The sequence below is a fragment of the Anoplopoma fimbria genome, chromosome 8 (genome assembly GCF_027596085.1).
Source record: "Anoplopoma fimbria isolate UVic2021 breed Golden Eagle Sablefish chromosome 8, Afim_UVic_2022, whole genome shotgun sequence".
Taxonomy (NCBI): domain Eukaryota; kingdom Metazoa; phylum Chordata; class Actinopteri; order Perciformes; family Anoplopomatidae; genus Anoplopoma; species Anoplopoma fimbria.
This window is the reverse complement of record NC_072456.1, coordinates 16355963-16372812: the sequence shown is the minus strand read 5'-3', so window position 1 is coordinate 16372812 and position 16850 is coordinate 16355963. Positions and strand designations below refer to the sequence as shown.

General features: G+C 40.6%; 1 protein-coding gene across 1 annotated transcript; it reads right to left on the bottom strand.

Moving 5' to 3' along the window:
- Positions 1-15913, bottom strand: ppp1r2 (protein phosphatase 1, regulatory (inhibitor) subunit 2). The gene is made up of 6 exons (XM_054602684.1): positions 15579-15913; positions 7994-8101; positions 7350-7433; positions 4962-5068; positions 3482-3697; positions 1-2799 (listed from the first exon to the last, which is right to left on the bottom strand). The coding sequence occupies exons 1-6, from the start codon at positions 15707-15709 to the stop codon at positions 2780-2782; spliced, it is 666 nt and encodes a 221-aa protein (XP_054458659.1). The 5' UTR covers positions 15710-15913; the 3' UTR covers positions 1-2779.
- Between the last annotated feature and the right edge of the window lie 937 nt (positions 15914-16850).

The following is a 16850-nucleotide window of genomic DNA, read 5'->3' as shown; positions in this document are numbered from 1 at the left end:
CAAGTTCCTAACAACATTTGTTTAATGATCGGAGACAAAAACAAAACAGAATGCACGCAATCTGATGATTAAGGACATGCAAACTGGAAATACAAAAACAAATGGATTTAACATCCACCTCATTTTTGAGACTGACACTCAGTGTTGAACAGTCTGCCATTCTTAGAAAACAAACCGAACAGGGCAGAAGTGATGCAACGACAAAAAGCAAGACAGAGGCAAAAGTAAAACAGCAACATGGAGGAGCATAGTCTGTTCATTTTACACACATGTACGTTAATACATAAGAGGCACATTCGACAGGTAATAACCACCTACAGGGTGATCATGTCAGTCAAGTTTGGGACATTTTTGTCCTTTTGTCTTAAGTGAGAACATAAACCGAACATCTCAGCTTCTCTGCCGTTGTCTTTTCTATCTGCTCACATATTCAGAGAACAGAATAGAAGACGACAGTATTGTCAAAATCTGTATTTCCCGACGTATTCCTGTTTCTCTACAATAACCATGTGATAATTTACTGCTCGGATGTGAGCTTGTTGATTTGGTGGAAATGGCCGAAAGGAAGTTGCTTTAACCTCTATAATGGAGAAAAGAAAAAAAAACACCACCAAATAATAAACTACAAGAACAAAATGAACTGCAAAGGGACGTTTGCAGAAGCCATACTGTTATGGTGTATGATCTTTTGTATCTCCATAACAAAAAGCTCGACACTTTCAATCACAGTGAGGAATTAAAGGGTCAGAAGAAAATGAAGAGAACACAACAGAGACTTACTCAGGGTTCCTACGTACTTTGATCTCAGGCTCCTCGGTTCTCCCCTCCAGTCTGTTTAGTCAAGTCATACAGTGTATAGCGCCGTTATAGTAAAAGTAATAATTCCCCCAGAAACTGACAGTCAAAAACTCTATAAGTGCAATTAAAGTCGCACCACCAGATAATTGTCTCTTTTTCCCCCCCATCAATACTTTTGTCAATTGCAAAAATGTAAGACTTTCCTGTAGTTACTTCGTCGACACTTGTAGGAACACCAGACATTACAAAAATCTGAAACTTGCCACACCTCCAAAAAGCCAACATCTGCTTTAACTAAAGTCAGTAGCATCAATAACCACTTTTATTTAACATTCCCAAGCTGCCTCGTACAAGACACTTAGGTAGATCCGACAACGTTAAATTAAATGTGATGAAGCCAGGTGAGAAAACACATTTCTGTCTGGTCCTTAGCAATAAGAAGTCAACTAAACCAATCATGTTAGCGAGGACGCTGGTTTCTTCTTCCTCGTCAAATCTACATAAGAGCTTAAAGGCGTAACTCGTTAAAGACGAACACTGTCCTGTTAATCAGTAGCGCGTGCTGTACCGTACTTGGGACTTCAACACTGTCCCGCACACTATTTCAAAGAAACACAATGTGTTAAGTTCCAATATCATTACCTTACTGCTATGGCCAGGAAACAGGGACCAGAAGCCTGACTCAGTCTTGACTGAACATTTTGAAATGTTTATTGCCAGCTTGTCCTGCAATCTTCTTCCACAAATCAATTTAAAGGGTGAGTTTTTACTTAAAATAAGTTTCTTTTGAAAGACAACTCGTATGCCAAATGTATCGGTGGATTCAATTTTGAAAAAAAAAGGCTGACTGTCTGGTTTTATGAGGTATACACGTCTGGTTTTTTTTTAAATGCCAGAATCTAATTGAGGTTGGTTGTGGTGTTCTTGCTTGCAAAGAGAAAACTTAAATAAGAAGTTATGGGACAAAATCAGCAAATTGCCAATATAATATATATATATATATGGTCTGTGTTGTTTTACTTGATCTTAAGCAAAAAAGCCATACAATTGACTGCAAGCATCAAAGTGAAACACCACTGCATACATGTGTCAATTAAGTGTGTTATATATTAAGTGTGCACTGTATGATGTCAAATGTGCATATTTCTTTGAAATGAAGATGTCGGTCATGTTATCTTGAGCCATTAGAGACTAATGTATATAGCTCCTAATTTATCATAACACTAGTATGCCAATATGAATGGCTTACCTGAATCACCAGGTAAAACAAAGATGAAAACCCACCTGGTAATCACAGCGTCCCATTTCTAGCACACAATGTACTGAAGGAGGAGAGAAAATGCAACAGAGTGGTGGGTCACAAAGCAAAACAAAAAAATAAAAGCCATCCGAAGAGCACCCAATATAATCGCTGTCGTCATGTCTCAGATATGCCTTTTTATGAGGCTGTGGGGTTTCCCCTGGCTTCCTCCAGGGCTTACATACCGGCTCTGTGGCCTGCAGAAGGACTGTGGAGTGGCCAGACGGGAGTCCACGTATCCAGCATTTTTTTTTTTTTTTTTCTTTTTTTTTTTTTTTTTTAACAAGACCCTTGATCCTCTTTTCAGGATCAGAATCACATATCCTTCAGTGCGATGCCAGTCCAGAGGAGGTAGGAGGGGAACATTCTTGGCAAAAGGAGAAGGGAGGAGGGGGAGGGAGGGGGAGGAGGAGGAGGAGGGAGCAACAGTCTTCTCTTGTGTGCTGCACTGATTCTGGGAGTTCAGAACCAGGTCGTTTGAAGGTTATATTGCAAAGTTCTAAGGAATAGTAGAGACAGACGGGTGGCCGGGGAGTTATTGGCTGTTGAGGTTTGTTATACGAGTGGTGAAGCGGTGTCTGCTGTGTGGCCCGGCATTAAAAACACAGAGCGCAGTGGCATTGTCTGTCTGTCCGGACCTGGAACCGACACACAGGGCTGGATTTGGGAGTGACGCCTCCTCTACGAGTCGAGAGAATCAGCTGGAGGACAAACAGGCAGACAAACAGGCAGACAAACAGAGACGTGAGAATAGAAAGACAGGCAGAGCTAGAATAAATAGTAAATGTTATATTTCCCCATTTTCTTTTCCTTTCTTTGTACTTTGATCCACTTATACAGAAGCTTGGGAAGCTGAACAAAAAATTTGTTTAAAAAAAGGGGTTACATCTCTTTCACAAAAACAAAATCCACATTAGTAACAAAAGTGTTTTATTCTCAATTTTTTTTACTTTTGATGGTTCCTCTGGGTTTAACACACACTTCTTCTTGTGTCATTATATTTTATTTTCCAAACTGAAAATGTTAAGTTCAACAAAGCATCAGTCCAGATCAAACAGAGCGTGACATAAATAAAGACAAATCCTTCATCATAACCCGTTGCATTCATCTTTAATGGGTTATAAAAGTGCTTTGTTTTAAACACTGAACCCTCCTCCTGATGCGGCACAAACAAACAGCAGCCGTCCGTTTAATCTAATGACGTCCTCACTGACAGCGTGCATCAGTGCGCAAAACCATTATTTCTGAACTTCTTCATTCAGCTATATTTTTTTGCGAGCTGTACTACACCACTATGCCTCTATACACATGCTAAAAATCTGTTGGACTGGAAACTGTCCAAATTATTCATCCCGACGTGCACAGCGTTCTCCTCCTCCCTACCTTCCTGTGGCGGGTCAACGCTGATCTCCTCCGTCTCCTCCGTCTCCTCCGTCTCCTCCGTCTCCTCCTTCGCCTCTTCGGTGTCGTCCCTCATCTCTTCGTCTGCATCCTCCTCGTCTTCTTCTAGCTCGCTGGCAATGAGCTGGCGGGCCAGCTTGATGTTCAGGCCCTCATTGTAGTGCATCTTCCTCATCATCTGAAAATGTGTCTTTTTGGCTACAGAGGAAAAAAAAAAAAAAAAAAAAAAAAAGATTGAAATTGCTTTAATTTGCCCGAAGCAATGGTTGAATGCAGAATGTGGAGTGGTTGATTAAACTACTATGATGGCTCCACTGATGAAAAAAAAACGTAGTTCAACATTTTCATCATCTTCAACTTGTTTTTCCCACATGGAGGTTGCTCAGTAAAAATCTTCTCCTCCATCTCTAATGTTTGTGACAAACTTATTTTAAAAAGGAGTCAAACTCCAAATGGGAAACTTATGAGACTTATTTAAGTAAACTAAATTGAATGTGGAAATATCTTTGACAGTTGGAGATCCAGAGTAAACAGTGACGTTTAAAATTCAAGCATGAATAAAGTCTCTTTAATTTAGCTTTGAAAACAAGAGGTTCATCTTATCTTGGCACTTAAGTCTAACACAAAAATTGTCTGTACGCAAAATTAGCAACTCCAAAAGTGTTAACATGTTTTTACTATTGTTATGTTTAAGTTAACATAGTGTTAAGTTACTTTGGACATGAACTCTTCAAAAAGACATTTCCAAAAAAACAGATGTGTTTTTACATATTTTAGATTAAAAGGCCCCATAAATAAATAAGTACACTAGATAATCTGCTCACAAAATATGTCTAGTATTTTGTGTTAACCTTTCTAAAAGGACTAAAAATGTGCTGTAAAATGGATTTTCAAACTCTCCTATAGCTGGCACAAGCTGGCATGCCTTAAACTGTGTACCAGAAACTGCTGAGGCTACAGCTCTGCAGTTGGATTGTATCGATCGTGTTTGCAGACTGTCCTCTTGCTTTTACCTGCAGAGTTCAGATATAAATGTGAAACAACAAGCAGGCAACGGAATCTGTTCAAGTTCTACAGGAAGTGCGTTTGTGAATGTGTGTGTGTTATTTTCTGAGCGCACATAGAAGGTCAGAGAACAGTCAAAAGCATACTGACACAGTGTGTGTGTGTGTGTGTGTGTGTGTGTGTGTGTGTGTGTGTGTGTGTGTGTGTGTGTGTGTGTGTGTGTGCACAGAAGACTGGAGCCCTTTCCAAAACAGATCCCTCTCCACCAGCACTTAATGGTGGACTGTCACTCTGCATTTAGTCACTCTGCCAGATGCAGATGCCACTGAGTTAGATTTCAGGTGAACTGTGGGATATGAGGATAATATTACACTGAGACTTGATCAATTTGGGCACTAGTTGGTGTGGATGTGAACAAATAAAATAAAAAAAAAAAAAAAAAATCGCCAATGTTCACCTTGTTCTTCAGGACTCATCTCCTCTTCCTCCTCCTCGCTGCTCTCTTCATCATCTTCTTCTTCTTCCTTCATGAAGCGAGGCTCTGAGCCCTCTGCTTCCACCAGCCTTGATAAAAAATAAATTAAAAAAAAGATAAAAAGAGATAAGAGGGGTAAGAAATATAAATGAGTTGCCTCTTCACAGTATTTGAAAACCCAGTTTGCGCTGTTGCGTTTTGACCATATTAAAGGACCAAATAGAGACAGGAGGATAAACTATGGCTCTCCCTAAAGTCATTGCAGAAAGACTTCTGAAAGGGCTTTCTATGGAGTGAAACAGGGATGAGGGAGGAGATGGAGAGATTTTGAGGTGAGGGGGAGGATAGAGCAGGCACAGTGAGAGAGGGAAGAGATGCGAGCGTGTGTGAGTACTCAAGCATGAGACAAAAATAGTAAGAGTTACTATCCCCATCTCTCACACTCGGAGAGCTTTAACGGCAGAGGACAAAATGAATAAGGGTTTACGGCTCAGCGGATGGTAGTCAATTGGTGCAGCTAACCCCGGGGAGGCTTCTATTTACTGTACTACTGCTCTCCAACAAAGTGGCCTAGTTCACCCAGAAAGAAGACAGTCAATTTTCCTACTGTTTCAGACTACACTAATAATAGTTTTAGATATATCCCAGGCGGATATAAAGACGGGCACGAAGGAAGGAGGAAGGTGTAAGCGGTGCAGTGAATTAGAGACGAGGGAAGTAAAGCGAAGAAAAGCATTGGCTGGATAGGTGATGGGTGAGAGGAGAGACGGAGAGCGGATGTTGGAGAGATGAAACGCGAGGACAGAGGAAAAGAGCAGCTGTTGTACTATCTGGAGGGTTTTAATGTAAAACAATGGAAGGCATTCTGAGCGGAAGTAAACAAAAGGCGGCTAATTGAGTCGCAAGCCCGGAGCTAATCGCCATCCTCTCTGTGGCGCACAGACTCAAACCAGCTCATCCGATCCCTGCATCAATGCGCTTACATAAACGCGATGGCCCGAAGCAAAATACACATCTCAAGCTCCCATCACCACCCAGGAGGACGCTCTGAGTGGCAGATATACAGGAAGACTTCTCAGGGGCGGCATTTGTCCTCTTGGTCATTTCTCACATTGCATGACTTTTGCCACATTACATCCATGGCTTATGGGAAACACCCTTTAACTCACTGTTTGTTGATCGGCTAGTGTTGCCAAGAGTAAAAATGCATGAAGCATCTCTATGAGAACATTGAAATGGTGTCAGATGGTGTTCAACCAACACAAAACACGCACACACACACACACGCGCACACACACGTTGGATCACGTCTGTGTGGTTTATAATTGATGTTATGATGATTTTGTTATGCACATAATATAGACATTTTGCTTGTTTCTTTGTTAGAACAAACTATCACTATCATATTAGGACATGTCTCCATGAGCACCTTTCAAACCACTGACTGAACAGACCTGCAGTGAAACATACTGATGTCTGAGCGGTCTGACGACACGCCAAATTTAATGTAGTTTGGAGTAAATGGCGGTTGACCTTCACCAAGGTTCTCTCTGCTGCTCTTTAAGTGGAAAAAGGAAGAAGTTTGTCAAGATGCCTTTAGTAAACCAGACCTGAAGCATTGTCAACGGCAGCAGTGCAGTCTGGGAGTGAGTGTTCTGCCTAGTGCCTACTGTGTCTGTATCCCGTGTGTGTGTGTGTGTGTGTGTGTGTGTGTGTGTGTGTGTGTGTGTGTGTGTGTGTGTGTGTGTCTGTACTACATGGCACAACTTTCTGCCTGGATAACTCTGTCCTGGAGGCTGCAGCTGAGCAGCTGCTCTATTACCAGCACTAACTGGGAGGTTACAACTATCTTCACTACTGGTCTACACAATATAAGAGGCTATAATACACCAGGTTGGAAGTATAATTAATAGAACATATCGGTAAACCAAAAGATGCACTGCAGCATTTTAATATGTTGTCCCAAATGTTTCTTTGTGTAATACCGCAGTAGGTTGGACACCGACTGTCTTAAGGACGTCAGAGGCTGAACAGTAAATACACACTCGTCAGTTATTGTTGCAACACATTCCTGTTTGAGGACAAGGACATGGGTGAGTGTGCTCAGGTGTGACTTATATTGGCTGATATGCCACAAATCATTTTTCTCACTTTTCAAGGTTACATTTCCTCTTCAATAAAAATCAAAAAATGCTAAAAAATGTACCAGCAACTATAAAAAAAAAAAAAAAAAATCAATTAAAAAGGTAGCAGAGCTGTTACAGCGGCCAAGTTATTCCTCTTTCGTTCCATTGCTTTGCTTGCTTGCTTTCTCCTCTTTCTACTACTGTACTTGGTTTGTACTCGTCTCCCTCCATTCACATTTCTTACTTTGATGCCAGGTCATCAGCTGCGAGTCCACTGTGGCCGTCGGAGTCACTCAGCGCCCCTTCATCATCCTCGTCCCCCACCATCCTGAAAGAGAGCAATTAACTGAATAAAGATAAGCCAAAAATGAGCCAAGAGAGGGAGGATTGAGAAGGAAATGAAACACAGACACAAACAGAAGCCTATAACCAAACGGACAAGAAGCCAGAGGGGATTAAGGGTAAAGATGACGCAGAGCACAGGGGGCGAAACGTAGACGGAAAGAGCACCATGAAGAGAGAAGAGGAAAGGTCTGTGACAAGGTCGACCTTCCCTGCAGCACCATGACATATTGGATTACAAACCTGCTGAGACACACACACACACACCAAACAAAAATACCAACTCAACTCTCCTACACTGGCACAATTTAGAGCGCGAAAGTGGCTATGGGATCATTTAAAAGGGTAAATTCTGTGGTGTTACACATGTATTCTCTATGGAAATATGTTTTAATTGTAGATAAGGATATACAGTTGTACAAGACTAAAGTAAATCAATGTCTTTGGATTGCTTATAATATAATATATACAATTTTAATTAAAATAATTCAAATCAATTTTATCAATAGAAACCTCCAAAGGGACATTTTGTCAGGAGACTCTCACCTGTTGTAAGGTGTGCTGGGTTCATCTATCTTCATCAGACCATAGTCTTTGTCAGCCGGATGGTACGTGGCCAGGATGTTCATCTCATCCCATTTCTGTGATTTCTTCCTGTAAAACGTAAAAAGAAATTACAGTGAGAAGACAATGAGGACTAAATGGACAGACTCTCCGTTTGGACCAGTGAACACCGGCTACCCACCCACTGTATTCCTGCAGGGAGAAGAGCTACTAGAGTTAATCTAGGACTGAACGTGCCCCACTTTTAGCACATTTTTGGAGAACATACAAAGAAGTCCGGTCATGCCATCAGCACCAAATTGGTTTCTGGAGTTGACATGGTATTCGCAGTCGTGTCAAGGTAATCCAGCACGGATGTGAGACCCTTATTCACTAAATAAAGGCATGAGTAAGAGGTAAGGCTGATCAGCTGTGAGTGAATAAGGCCAAAAGTAAAACAACGGTCTCATTTAATACAAGAGTAGATTTTCGTTGCACTCGCTCTGACACGGACCTGTTCCTAATCCCCCAAATGGTTCCATTCTAATCTGGGGAATATGGCTGTCACCTCTGCATGCTCCGCCGGGGCTTTTTGTTCAGAATTACTCTAATCCTTGCTGCCCTCTCAAATCCTTAGAGGAAATGAACAGAAACAAAGACTAAATCGGCACCAAATGAGAAATTTAGTTTAAGGGGATAACGCTAACACCTGCCATAACAGCACAGGAAAGAGGAAGTAGAAACTCACAGTGAAAATTGTATTGTTCACTGGCAATCTTTTTTTTATTCAAATTTTCATAACATTTTCTATGTGGGTCATTTCATTTTTGTAGCCCCACTCTCCATATTACATTTTAAATTGTTGATTTGTTTTCCTTTTTTCCATTTACTGAAAGCCTGGGCAGTTTTCATTGTTTTAGTAGCACAATGTTTTCTTCTTTTTTCATACTTTTTGACCCTCTTCATTTCCAAACAAACTAAGCAGAAACCTGTAGCTATAAATCCAGGGGCCATTGGGAGTTACCTGGCTTTGGTTAAACCACCTTTGCTCGCCCTAGACTTACCAGCCAAGATACTGTACATCAGTCCTGACACTGTTTATGGAACTAACGGTCAGGTATCATGGGAGACAGGCAGGGGTGGGTGATGCTCAATCCACTGCCAGCTGCTACTGCCTGAGCCACAGAGGTTTGTCAATAAGTCAATCGGTTTGGTTGCGGGTGGAAGCTAAGCCGAGTTGATTCCCCGGATGCTACTCCTTGGAATTTTGCAACCCTAGTTAAGACCGACATCTAAAAAAGAGATGTGGATCTGGGTAACAAATTATTCAGCTGTTTTTGAAAGGTTTTTGAGCAGGACCCATGTGCATTAGTTGATACAAACTGGTACAGTAATGAGCTGCTGGCCTGCTTATGAGCAGCAAGGTGACTAGTGTTTTGAGAAATCACTCCGTACACAGCAAATAGGACAACGTTGTTCATCCAGATGAAATGTCCTTGACCAACATACTGAACATGCACACTCACTCTATAAAATAAGCTACCTTGTTGGGTGGGTTTCTGTAACTGGAACAACATGCAAAACTAAAAAGCCCAAAGAGAATGCACACCTCTGTAATTACTACATACAGCAATACAGTATTTGTTTGAAATTTGGATCCAGAGAATTTTCATATCCTGCTACTATGAAACATTCATTTCTAAAGCAAGCTCAGATCAGAGAAACCCCCCCCACCATTCCAGAAATCCTCTCAGCAAAGGGCAGATAGTAACAGCTGGGAGTGTGTGTGTGTTACGATGTTAAAGCTTCTCTCTATAGAGTGTGCGGTTACACAACACATCCCACCAGAGGCAGCCAATCATGATCTATTTCCACCAAACCGCTTTTGCCCTTAAATCCAATCCAGTCCACTCACTCATTCAGAGCAAATCATCACAGAAACTGTAAAGCAACGATGATGCACCTGCCACTACAAGAGGGGAAAAAACAACTACTGGAAACCACCAAATACAGAGCTGTGTCTCTTATCTTGATGATTACTATCTCTGGAGGGTGCTTAATAGCTGGCGACAAACGGTGTTAGGAAAACTCATTAAATAGAGTGAGTCATCATTGAGAGCTGAGCTGTGCTATCAGGTAGCATAGTCAGAGAGTAGTGAGGAAAGGTCCAGCCCTCAGCTCTCGGACACTCCCCGAACCCACCAACAATAACAGCAGCACGGCCATGTCTGACAGTGGAGACAGTGGCTGCCCCAAATGCACAGAATGTACTGCTTACACGTACTGTATCAAGCAAAACGTTTGAAAACAGTAAACAAGAAAAAAAGGGGAAGGGGAACAGCTACTAGCTACCATATTATTACCAACATTACTGCTTATACTTTTATCATTTACCTTTTTTTCAGAGGTCGAATGTCAGGGACTGTTTTGTTTTGTTAAACATGCAAAATAAAGGGATCAGAGGGGAGGAAATAAGTTCCAGACGGGGGAGAATCGCTCATTAATTTTACCCGTGTACCATTCCCAGCCAAACAACCAAGCATCATCTGACTTATTGCCATGTCCTAAAAAAATAAACATTAGGAAATTAACTTTTGGTTGAATGTTGTGGATTTCAAAATGATTAAATCTAAATGATTTCCTTCTTATCGACCCAACGGCATTTTTTTTAATGTTTTAAATGGAGTTGATTTTTTACACAGTTACCTCTATTTACCTTGAAATACTTGAATGTAAACTTGGTATTACTTTTGGGGTTTTCTGCCTTTATTGCAGTACACTCAAACCAGTGCAAATCACTGCTCCTTTCTCAGGCAGATGTAGTTCGTAGTAGATTTAGGACTAATACGATTTCTTAAGCGCCTGTCATCGGTCCAGACTTTAGAAAGTGCATCAGCGGAGCAGCAGAGTAATGAGGAGGCATTGAAGTCTCTGGCCACATCAGCGGTCATGGTCATGGTAAGGTCATGATCTGGGGAAAAAAAAGAGATTTTCCCTTTTATACTGAAAAGTGACATTTTTATTTGGTGAAGTGAATCTAAATCTAAACTGAGTCAAAAGGACAAACAAATGCAGCAATTTATGAAAATGTTGAAACAAAGATCAAATATTTCACTAAATATATTACCCACCTCTGCACCAAGAACCAGGGAGATCATTAAGAGGGAGATAATGTCTTTGCTCAGTTTAATACCTTGTCCTAAAGTAGAACTGCTCAATATCATTGTAGATCAGAGGTGTTCAGACACCTGTTGATCAGTTCCAGATCCCTCATCAATACAGAAACTGTATTCATGTTCTGTGCCCACAGGTGGCCTCAACTGACCTGTACACAGGAGGGTTAAATGCCCGAGTGGTCTTCATTTGTCCACAATATTAAAATGGAGAGATTCACTACCTGCCAGATAAACTGTCCATCACACAGTCAGGATGAAGCTCACAAGACAGTGAAGGAGAGATTGAGTTTCATGGAAGCATCCATGAATTATACATGACTGGGTGTGTGAGGCTCATACATCAGTTACCTAAATAATGGTCGGTGATTGAAGGGATAACAAAGGTGGCAGTCTCTAATTAGTTAAAAACAAGTGGCCAAGGCCGTACAGTGCCCTACAATGTTTAAGGAAATGAATTGGAGCCGCAAAAGAAATAAACAAATGAAACATGTGGGCTTCCTGTGCAATCCAAACTTCCAATGCCAACATCTGATTATTGAATTGCTCTTAGGTTTCTTATTTTAATATATTTTGTTCAAAATACACACAATTAGACGGATCCTTGGAAATCCAAAGTTGACTTTGGATGTCCCCACTAACTAAAAGGTGGTTAACAAAGACTTCTAACAGGAAAAAATGTTTGTGCTGAAGTCAAGCTCAATGTGAGCATTGCTGTCATGAACAATGGTAGATTTATAAAGCTTGCCAATCTTTAGTCTTTTGTGGGAGAAAAAAAAAAAAAAAAAGACTTCAAGAGAAGTCATTAGTATGCATGGAGCCAGAGCAGTGAAGACCTGCCAAAGTTTTAGTATACTTGACAGGGGATGACACTGAAGAGTCATTGCTGTATCAACAAATAATGCTGACTCAGACTGACATGGGGCTTATGAAGTAGAAAAAAAAATCTAATGTCATAGAAGGAGCTAAAAAACAAAATAAAAGCATGACATTATAAAAATAAGTGTGCAAATAAAAATCAATTTAGTAGTGTGTACAGATTTGAAAGCATGTATGCTTTTACTGCATTCAGTCGTATGTGAGTCTATGTATTTGATTTAAACTTAGAGCTGACAGTTGCAACAGCGCACAGCATGGACAGCCCTTGTTCTATGTGGATTTGGTGCTTGGCAGAGGTTTTCCTCCCAGAAAACTATTTTTCCTCCACCTCCTCGTTCACTCGAAGTGGGACTATTTTTGTATCAACACAGAAAGGGCCTGATTCGCTGTTGGGACTGGAATTCACTAATATCTTCCATCCCTCTATGGCCTAATTTCTCAAACTGCGGCTTTAACCAACCAAAGAATGGCTGGTTACCTTCCAAAGTAACTGGTAGGACATAAGGAGAATATTATCACAAAGCTGATGTGCTGTATCATGCATGTTGATCTAATGATCAGACGCATCACACTATAACCATGTAGTTTTTCTAATGAATCCTTAGTTGTATTAAATCAAATTTTTATAAAAAGATATTAAAATCTAAATAGGTTTCGACTAAATGATTCTACTGATGAATCTACTGCCCAAGCCAACTGTTACAGTGGGCAGAATCTCCAGCTTTGGCAGCATTTGGCAGGTGGGTGGTGTAATTCAACACCCCGAGTATAAATCAGACATAATTCAATTTATGTAAAGCCTTAAAAGCCCTGATATTTTTGTCTATCCTTCTTTTAGGTCACATCGGCATATTTTAAACCATGTTTTTTGATACCAAATAATGCTTTCTATTTTAATAGATTCCAGCTTGTGTTCTTTCTCAAGTGCACTTTAAAATGTTCAAACCCTGGTGGGATTTGTACCAACAATGCATTAAGCATGAAGAAACTGCCTGAGCAGACCTGCAACCTTTTTTGCCTCGGGTAGTTTTTACCCAGTTACTCGCAGGTGCGATCGCAGATGACGTACAGAGCTAAAAATATCCAACAATGTATTTTTTTTTCACAAATGCATAGAGCCACAGCTATACAAATGATGCAAAGTAATGCAATTTTGTGTTTTAGCATTTTGGCACATTCTTTTATTTACCAATCTCATGGCAAAAGATGCTCGCTAATGACTTCAAATCTTGCCATACATAACAACAGCATCGCTCAGGGAAGTCTACATGTCGAGAGTTCCCTGGGGGCAGAAAGTAGACTGAGAGGAAGATGTGGGAGAGCAGAGCACAGAGGGACTGGTGATCTGAGGCTGTATGTATCGCTGCCACAGCAAAAGTGTCAGTGTCAGTAATATCAATGCATAAGAGATGGAAAGGATCCAGAAAGAAAACCTTCTTACAAATCTTGTCAACCCGACCCTGAGACCAAGCACCCGACGGAACAGCGGATTTAGCAGTCCCAGACAAGTTTTCACAATCAGCAAATCCTAAGATCCTAAGATCCTTATGGAGCCTAATCACTCTGTAAACTGCATACCCCATTTTTTCACCTGTGTGATGTTCTTAACCTCATCAAAGGCGTCCCTATTACCATCAAACATGATTAATATTTCAGTCGGGCGTCCCCTACAGCGAGCTGAGAAGGACAAACTATCATCCTAGCCAACATCAGGAGGAAATTTATGAAGAGCAAGGTCGCATGTCCTCTGCCAAAGCATCTAATAGGTGCCTTGACTAAAGGGCATATGAGATGTGTTTAGGCAGCAGGGGATTTGACAGCAGTTATTCACCATTATACCGATAATGGTAAATATTCAACAGCTGTCCTTAAATGGTTGTATAAGTTGAATTAAAAGCAAAGGTGGCTGCAGGATTATCAGATCAGAGAGGCTTTTTTAACCCAGATTGATGCTACTTTTGACCCGGACTGGTGCTTGGGGGCCAGTGCAGGCCTGTAACGCAGTTTGTCAGTGTCAGATATAATGACAAGTGCTAGTCACTAGAAATATAACTCGGGGTACGCCAAGCTCTGCCTTGTTTACCCACTGGTTTGAGAGTTCAACCTTGCCAGTCAAATGCTTTGAGCGACACTTATTTTACCATTTTTAATTTAAAGTTTGACAAACACACTCTTTTAGTCGGCCTAGATCTGAATCACTCTAATGTAACATGTCATAGACCACTGTTTGTTTTGACAATGTATGCCAGCAGTGCCTTTCATTTTTACAAATGCAGATAACAAATCTTCAATCAGTGTTTGTAAATGACAGAAAGCTCACATAGTGCTGCGAGTTTTATAAAAGTTACTGGTCTACAAAAATGTACCGTTCAGTTATAGCACCAAACCAATGATATTGTAAACAAAGGTCAAAGGTTACATTGTTAACAACACTAGCGAGACCTCCGTCTAGATGACAATTGGCCCTGTAACGTTTATACGCTGCGTTGGTTGGGTTATGTCAGAAAATATCGTCTGAAAATGTTATGTCAGAAAATATCGGTAAATACAGTACCAGTCAAAAGTTTGGACACACCTTCTCATTCAATGGTTTTTCTTTATTTTTTTCTACATTGTAGATTAATATTGAAGACATCCAAACTATGAAGGAACACATATGGAATTATGTGGTAAACAAACAAATGCTCAACAAACCAGAATATGTTTCTTCAAAGTAGTTGAATGAGAAGGTGTGTCCAAACTTTTGACTGGTACTGTATGTCAGAAAATATCGGTAAATATGTCAGAAAATATCGGTAAATATATTTATTTCTATTTATAAGATATTTATAATATTTAAATATCGGTAAATATGTCAGAAAATATCGGTAAATATGTCAGAAGATATCAGTAAATATGTCAGAAAATATCAGGAAATATGTCAGGAAAATATGGGTAAATATGTCAGGAAAATATCGGTAAATATATTTATTTATATTTTATAATATTTAAATATCGGTAAATATATTTATTTATATTTATAATATTTAAATATCGGTAAATATATTTATTTATATTTATAAGATATTTATAATATTTAAATATTGGTAAATATATCGGTGAACTATTATTTACCGATAATTTTTTTAGCAGCACAATGTCAGGCAAGTCGTCCGTAAGAGTTTCGTCCTTTGGCATCTTCACCTACCAATGGTACTGTACACAAAGGTCACAGGTCACACTGTTAACGACACTAGCGAGACCTCCGTCTGGATGTCAGAGAACGTTACCTGTCGTCACTGACGTCACGGGCTAGCGAACAAGCTAAACGTTAGCTCTTCGTTACACCTGCCATCAAGCGTTTATTAGAGGGGGGGGACACACCATGTCATAGTGACGAGAAGGAACCAGGAAGTTCTCACACAGACGGCACACGCTGTTGACCAACATGATGTTAGCCTGACAGGGGAGTCACGTAGAGAGGCTAACAAGTGTTGAGCTAGCTAACGTTAGCTACCTGGCTGCTACACTCGCGACAGTGAGGCAAAACAACTTACTGCGGGTCATCTTCCGAGAGTACGGGGTCTTGTTCAGGGATGTCTCCCGGCACTTCTTCGGGCAGGGATTTGACGTTTGTCCCGCTGTTCTTGTTTTTTAGGATGCCTTTGATCGGCCGGAGAGCTGCCATCCCCGCACGCTGACTGTCACACCGGCTGGCTCAACTATTTCTCTTCCGACTGATTTTTCTGTGATGTCTGCGACTCAGTTAACGCCACCAAAGCGAGGCTCGGTTTTAAACATGCTCTCCGTCATAACTCATTGCATCTTATAAACTCAGTGTCAACCTATGCAGGATCCTACGTGCACCGGCGGTTCAGCATGTCTAGTTACTCCCCGGTTGCTCACTGACTGGTGGTGGGGCGAGAACGCAGTCAGTACTATGCTCACAACATCGCGAGATTTTATAAACGAGATTTCACATCATGAAATGCTGCCTCTGTGTGCTCGGAAAAGTTAAAAAGGCGCCTTTAGGGCATGGTTCTTAAAATAATAGACTGCAACAAAAGCAATACTTTGGAGTATGTAAATTGCACTTCAGAAATGAATATGAATGCAGGAACCCTAACCCAAAAAGGAGGAGGCCCAAATGTGCAACACAATGTGTTTTATTGAACATAGTGTATAGCAGAAAGGATAGAGACCTGGCTACAGTCAAGCAGTATATGGCTTTTTCTCTTGGTGTCCGGCCACAGTGGTCACATTTTGCTGGAATGCTTTCTCTATGGATTGGCGGAAGTATAAACTTGCTCTTGCCAACATTTTGATCATCCCTCCAGGTTGAGTCCAATAAGCCATTCTCTCTTCTTTGGACATAATGTTTATGCTTTTTCTGCATCTCTTTAAAGTCAGGAGGAGGCCAAATGTGCATGAGTGCATGTGGTGTTTTGATTAATTATACATCTATTCATCATCTTTATTGATAGTCCATCACCTATTTAAATATGAAACACTCAACCTCCTCAGGCCTAAATGCTGTGTTAACCACTGCACTCACATAATTTAAATGAAAAATGTATTTTACAAAATGTATAACTGTGCAGCTACACACATAGAGAGAGAGGGCAGAAGATACCATTTGTTAGTGCTGTAAGCTAGTCCTTCTTGGACTTTTGTCAAACATAAAATTGCATTAATGAATCCTTTCACTTCCTGTGAGTAAGTAATAAATCAGTATTTGTCAATATCCATAATGTCTGTCTATCACTCTTTCTGTGAAAAGCAATGAAAGGCAGAGATTTGGCTGAGCACAGAGAGGTTTAATTTCCGTA